The 7,145-nt window shown below is 52.3% G+C and overlaps 1 protein-coding gene across 1 annotated transcript; it reads left to right on the plus strand.

The window, feature by feature from the left end:
• Positions 1 to 209: 209 nt before the first annotated feature.
• Positions 210 to 6,492, plus strand: KRT3 (keratin 3; the record flags this gene model as incomplete). The annotated part of the gene is made up of 9 exons (XM_080705858.1): positions 210 to 761; positions 2,063 to 2,283; positions 2,840 to 2,900; positions 3,254 to 3,349; positions 3,832 to 3,996; positions 4,419 to 4,544; positions 4,826 to 5,046; positions 5,369 to 5,403; positions 6,200 to 6,492. 9 exons carry the CDS (start codon positions 210 to 212, stop codon positions 6,490 to 6,492), a joined length of 1,770 nt encoding a protein of 589 aa, XP_080561984.1.
• Positions 6,493 to 7,145: the final 653 nt, after the last annotated feature.

The following is a 7,145-nucleotide window of genomic DNA, read 5'->3' on the forward strand; positions in this document are numbered from 1 at the left end:
AGTAGCCTGGAACTAACTTACTGCCTTGGAGGCAAACCCAGCCCATGAATATTTGGGATTAATTATCTCTCCTTCATTTGAGCCCAACAACCTCCTCAAATGTATATAAAGGGATTTCTTCTGCACAGGCCTTCAGTCCCCTTCCTGCCTCCTCTGACTCAGTGTCCCTGCCTACCTCTCACGCTCTTCTCATCACAAAGCTCCTCACCATGAACAGACAAGCCTGCAAGAAATCCTTCAGCAGCGGGAGCCAGGGCTTCTCGGGCCGCTCCGCCGTGGTCTCCGGCGGCAGCAGCAGGATGAGCTGTGTGGCCCGCTCCAGGGGCGCCGGCGGAGGGGCCTGCGGCTTCCGGGGCGCAGCGGGAGGCTTCAGCAGCCACAGTTTGGGTGGCCACAAGAGCACCATCATCAGCGTGGCGGCTGGTGGCTCCCGGGCTGGCGGCTTTGGCGGAGGGCGTAGCAGCTGTGGCAGTGGCTTTGGGGGTGGCTATGGAGGCGGCTTTGGGGGTGGCTTTGGTGGTGGCAGAGGAATGGGGGGTGGCTTTGGGGGAGCTGGTGGCTTTGGTGGGGCTGGTGGCTTTGGTGGTCTGGGTGGCTTTGGCCCTGGTGGCTGCCCTGGGGGGATCCAGGAAGTGACTGTCAACCAGAGCCTCCTGCAGCCCCTCAATGTGGAGATTGATCCCCAGATCGGGCAAGTGAAGGCCCAGGAGCGGGAGCAGATCAAGACTCTCAACAACAAGTTTGCCTCCTTCATCGACAAGGTGATAAAACTCTGACTGGGTCTTCATACCTAGGCTTGGGACTTTAAATTTGACATTTAGGCTGGGTGTGGTGCCTCGTGCTTGTAATCTCAGTACTTGGGAGGCTGAGATAGGAGGATTGCAGGTTCTAAGCCAGCTTCAGCAATTTAGGGAGGCCCTCTACAACTTAGTGAGACCCTGTTCCATAATAATAAAAAGGGCTGGGGATATAGCTCAGAGGTAGAATGCATCCAGGTTCAATCCCCAGAACCAAACAAGAACAAAAACAAAAACAATTTGACATTTTGATGCAATGATTAACTGTGTCCTGGATGGGCCAGGCTGGGATGGAGATGAGTTGGGCAGGACTTCCTGGTCTGGGAAGATATTCAAGGCTGATGAGCTTGTCTCCATGGACAAGTGGAGGAGGTTGGAAAGACAATGGTCTCCTCTTTGGACACCAATACTACCATGTCCTGCTTGTCTGAACTTCTGCTCAAGTGTCTTACCTGTTCCCTTAGCTGGGCCTAGGCTGGCAGAGCCGGTAGCCCAAGGCAAGGGCGATAGCCCCCTGATGAAGAAGGGACAGATCTAGAACCAGGAACTTTGCAAATACAAGCAATCTCTGAGGTTGTCTGCAAGGCCCCTTTTCTACCCATTGCTAGGCCAGATACAGGAGGCTCACTCTTTGGAGAAGGAGTCAAAGAGGCTTAAATAAAACTAGTTCCAAGGGGCTGTGAAAAGTTGGTGAATTTCTTTGCACCCTTATTCAGTGGAGTCAGGAGGGTGCTTGGCGACTTTCTCCAGACCAGGGTGGCTCACGTGAGGCTGCCTTTCCCCGGGCCTCCAGAGGCACTGCCATGCTGACTGTGATATGTCAACTACTGTCAGTTCCCAGTGATCGCAGCCTCTGGAGGCTGCAATGTCAGTGGAGCCATAGGAATGGTGCTGCTGGGGTTTATGCATGTTTTTGCAGAATGTACTGTATTTTTGGAGGCTGGGAGAGGGTGTTGAAGTCCCCAGGAATACCAAAGGGTCATCTTTATAATTCTCCTGCATCCAGGCAGGGATATTTGTAGTCTCCTCTGCATGTCTCTTCTTCCTTTGTAATTTTTCAAGGTAGGCAGTACCCCTTAGTCTCCTGGTTGATTGACCCACTTCCTAGGGTCGCTGCAGCTACAGCAGGAGCCCACCTTCACAACCACTCTAGGCCTTTGTGCAGGGGGACCAGTGGATACAGACATCAAGACCTGCCTGTGCTAACTAAGGCCCCCCATTCTGCTGCGTGTACCGCCTGATGTTGCTTTCCCATTGTGCGGCAGGTGCGGTTCCTGGAGCAACAGAACAAGGTCCTGGAGACCAAATGGGAGCTGCTCCAGCAGCAGGGCACCAGTTCCATCACAGGCACCAACAGCCTTGAGCCTCTTTTTGAAAACTATATCAACTACCTGCGGAGTTTCCTGGACGGTATCCTCGGGGAGAGAGGCCGCCTGGATTCAGAGCTGAGGAACACACAGGACCTGGTGGAGGACTTCAAGAAGAAGTGAGTGACAGGGAAGGAGTGAGAGGATGCCATGGGCGGCCCTTCTCAGAGTCTTGGCCCTGCCTGCATCCCTCCTGCGGTGGCGCCACCTAGCCTGTCCCCTTCTCTTTACCTTCAGTGGGGACAGCTTTGTTCACTAGGCTCCCCTTCGCCTTGCTTCTCCAAGCAGGCCTTTAGGAATGAACTTGTGGAAAGAGGGATGGGGTTACAGCTGAAGCACTTCCTCAGGAGCCAGGTTGGGGAAGATCTTGGTTTTAGGATCTGAAAGATTTTGGAGAAATGTGTGGAGTGGTGGCCAACTACCCTGAAGGTTTGCTTAAGATTAAGGGGTTTTCTGGGAGGCAGGACTTTCAGTGCTAACATCAGGACGGTTTGCCTGGGCAAATTGGGATGGCTGGTCCCCCTAACTGATAAGAAGATAGTAAAAAGGTTGTGTTTGTCTAAGAGGTCAAGACAGAGACTGATGGGTGGAAGCGATGAACTACCAGGGTTTCAGAACAGTGGTATTTGTAACTGTGTAAAAACAAACTCAGCTATTTCTTTTTTACTTTCACAGATATGAGGATGAAATCAATAAACGCACAGCAGCTGAGAATGAATTTGTGACCCTGAAGAAGGTATGTGTGAGGTTTCTGGGGATAGGAGCTACAGGTTTCCAGCTGGATTGGGGGGAATTTCCTTACTCTCTTGCCTTGGGGCTGCCAAGTTTAGGCCATTGGCACGGTAAACAGGAACCATGTGCACCTTAGTTTGGAAGCTCCCTAAGAGAGCCAGTTCACTGGTCTTTACTTTGTGAGCTGGATTGAATGCAGGCAATTCCCATAAGATGTGACTTGCCCCTCCCTGTGGAGCCCTGTTGGACAAGGACCATCCCCAGTACTGGTCCCCCTGATTCTCTTGCTGCAGTTGCAATTTGCTATTTATTCCTTGGGGGGGGGGTTAAAGGGCTTTATGCTCCTGTCTTTCTCAGGATGTGGACACCGCCTACATGAACAAGGTGGAGCTCCAGGCCAAGTTGGACGCCCTGATGGATGAAATCAACTTCCTGAAGACCCTCTATGATGCGGTGAGGATGTTCTCTACATGAGTGGGAAGGGAGGGAGGCAGAGATGTTCTCAGACTTGAGGCGGGGCATCTGTGGTATCTGGGATGGACCTAAAGATGAGGCCCATTGGTAGGGGTTCTGTAAGATGGGCCGCAGACATGGAGTTCTTTGAGGGACCCGGGTGCACATCTGTAATACCAGTACTTGGGAGGTTGAGACTGGAGGATTTCAGGTTCAAGGCCAGCTTCAGCTACTTAACAAGACCCTCAGCAACTTGAAAAAAAAAAAGGGCTGGGTCTGTATCCTCTATCTCAGAGATAGAATGCCTTTGGGTTCAATCCCCAATTCAAAACTTCAAAACACACAACACACACACACACACACACACACACACACACACACACAGCCAGTCATTGTGGAACTGTTGATTAGGTGTTTCTTTGGGCTTCTGTGTACTTGTTGCAGAGACCCTGAAAGTAAATAGTCTCCCTCTGTGCTGGCAGGAGCTGTCTCAGATGCAAAGCCATGTCAGTGACACATCTGTGGTCCTGTCTATGGACAACAACCGCAGCCTGGACCTGGACAGCATCATCATGGAGGTCCGAGCCCAGTATGAGGACATCGCCCAGAGGAGCAAGGCTGAGGCTGAGGCGCTGTACCAGACCAAGGTGGGTGTGAGATGCCTCTCTGAGACTCTGTTGAGGGCCTAAGGGAGGCTGTGGCTGGTGGGACTCCTGGCTGGTCAGTTCCCACTGGCTGCTGGGCGCACCCCTCTTGGTTCTACCCTCTGGAGACATCCTTTAATGGTTGTTCAGTTGCAGAAAATCTTGACTCCTGTGGGGAGGTACTTGTACTGTCCCTTGTCAGGTCATACAGGACTGATTTGAGTTTGCTCAGAGACTATAGGGTGGGAGAATTTTCTACTACAACAACCCAGATGTCCTCTTCTGCTACCTTGGAGGTGTCCCCACCGAAACACAACTCAATGCTATTTTAACCGTGCAGCTCAAGATTTGGTGGGTGGTGTTGGGGGTATAGAAACAAGTCAGGTAAAACTTCACTAACATCTCATTTCCCCTGTACACTCCAGTTGGGAGAGCTGCAGAGCACGGCTGGCAGGCACGGGGATGACCTGAGGAGCACCAAGAGTGAGATCATGGAGCTCAACAGGGCAATCCAGAGGCTGCGGGCGGAGATCGAGAACGTCAAGAAGCAGGTGGGATGGCCCTGGATGCTGGCACCTGGGCTGATTGGTCAGGGCTCGGGGTAAGGATCTCAGGCCTCCTAACCAGAAACTTCTGGAGGTCATCTCAGGCATCATGGCCTCCAAGGAGTTCAAAGACCAAGTCAGTCTAGATAACTGGATAATTCATTTATCTTAATGGATGGAGACAAGATGGAGGTGCCAGGGAAGAGGTGATGTTCCCTGACATTAAGATGGCACAATTCATCCTAAGACACAGGTGAGCTCATCCCATCTACCTCTCCCTTCCTCAGAATGCCAACCTGCAGACATCCATCGCAGAAGCTGAGCAGCGTGGGGAGCTGGCCCTCAAGGATGCCAATGCCAAGCTCCAGGACTTGCAGGCCGCCCTGCAGAAGGCCAAGGATGACCTGGCCCGGCTGCTGCATGACTACCAGGCGCTGATGAACGTCAAGTTGGCCCTGGACGTGGAGATTGCCACCTACTGCAAGCTGCTGGAGGGCGAGGAGTGCAGGTGGGCTCCATTCCTATCAAACTGACCCAAATCACATGCTAAGGGCCAGATAAATGACCTAGTAAGTGGGGATGAAGGCCTGCTGGAGAGAGAGGCCCCCACCTTCACAGGCCTTGTAGAGAACCAAGCCCCCTCCCTCCACAGGTAGCCACTTGTATGCAACCAGCAAGTACAGGTGTCTCTGTTAACGGTCCACAAAGGGTGGATAGAGCTCACTGACCTGCGAGGCTTCTGAGTTAGCTCTGGTTGCTTCTAGACTGGTGGACTTGTTGCAGGTTCCTTGTGACAGAGCTGACTTTCTCTTGCTTTCTCATTTAAACAGGATGTCTGGAGAGTGTCAGAGCACTGTTAGCATCTGTAAGTAGCCAAAGTAACTAACAATGGGAATTGAGTCTTATATATGTAATAATTTCGGGAAGTAGTGACTAGGAAAATATTTTTTTGGTAAGACCCTCAGCAACTTATCATGACCCTATTTAAAAATAAAAAATAAAAAAGTGTTGGAAGTGGTGCAGCGCAGAGGTAGAATGCTCCTGAGTATCCTCAGTGCTAAAAAAAAAGTTTCTATGGAAGTTGGAGGGATATTCTGGGAGTAGAGGGGTAGTATATTGGCTTTTGTAATTGTTCTGGGTTTAGGGGACTCTTAATCCATCTGTTTGGCTGATGGGGATTACCCATTACAGAGCCCATTAATGGGGTGAGAAATCCAGACATTGGATAACTTCCATGGAGGTTATCAAGAGTTGGCCATTTGTAAGCAGGTCACGGTGGTGCACACCTGGAATCCCAGTACTTGGGAGACTAAGACAGGAGGATCGAAGTTTGAGACCTGCCTTGGCAACTTAGTGAGACCCTGTTTCAAAATAAATAATAGAAGGGCTGGGGATGTAGTTCAGTGGTAGAGCGCCCCTAGATTCAATCCCCAGCAGCCCCCCTTCACCCACGAGAGAGTTGACTCTCTATAAAGGAAACTACTAGGTAATTCACAAGGACTTAACATTACCTGGTGACATTAGAAGGGCTCTCGGTGATGATCAGGTGCCAAGCTGTCCTGATCACTTCTCATGTCCCTGTGCCCGGTGCCTTATTGACTAATTATAATACAGTACTGTGGGTGCTGGGGCGTCAACTGCTGTCCTGTCCTCCCCCACAGCTGTGGTCAACAGCAGCAGCACCACTTCAGCCTCAGCAGGCAGTTACGGAAGAGGTTATGGCGGTGGCTTCGGTGCAGGAGGAGGCACGGGCCGTAGTTTTGGCCTGAGTGGCGGCAGTGGATTCGGCATTAGCAGCGGCGGCAGTGGCTTTGCCGGCGGCAGTGGATCTGGCGGTGGCAGCGGCTCTGGCTCTGCTGGTCGCAGTGGAGTGAGCGGCGGAGGCTCCAGCTCAAGCAGCACCAGGGGTGGCAGCGTCAAGTCATCCCAGTCCTCCCAGCATTACTTCAGATAGAGTGCCCGAGAACATCGCAGCCACCTCAGTGCCTCCCTCCTCCTGTGATCCTGTTGGCCCAATATCAAGTGACAGCCCCAGTGCCCTCTTCCCTGCCTTCAAGGAAGCAGCTCCTTGGGGCTGGCAGGTGGGGGTTCTTGCTCTTCCATCTCCACCCCTGGCCATGTCCGACCAGGAAGATGGCATGCTCTCCTCTCTCTCTGGTCCAGCCTGTGCCTGTGATTGTCCAGCAGAGGCCTCAGGCATCACCGTCTGCTGTTTTTGGTGTTGCCACTTCCCTGGGTGAGAGGGTCACCATGGTTCTGATGTACATAGCACGAAGCCCCCTCTGCCCATCTGTTCTGTCTCCAATAAAGTGCACTGAGTCTCATGCCAGGCCTCTGAGCATTCTGTCCATGTTCTTCTCCCCCTGGACCAGCTGTCTGCCTTCCGTTTCTCCCATATGGGCTCTGGGAGCACTCCTGCTCTGAAACAGGACAGGCTGCCCTCATCATCCACCGACTGAGCTCTAAATTGACAAGATTCAGTTGTTCGTTTATTCCTTGAGCACTGTGGGGAGGGAAGTCTGGCCCATACAGATGCCTCTCTCCTCCCTCTTCTCATTTGGGGGAACTAGGGAGGCTTTGAGGACAGATTTCCCCCCCTTGGTGTTG

The sequence above is a fragment of the Muscardinus avellanarius genome, assembly GCF_963383645.1.
Source record: "Muscardinus avellanarius genome assembly, chromosome: 11".
In the NCBI taxonomy this organism is placed as follows: Eukaryota; Metazoa; Chordata; class Mammalia; order Rodentia; family Gliridae; genus Muscardinus; species Muscardinus avellanarius.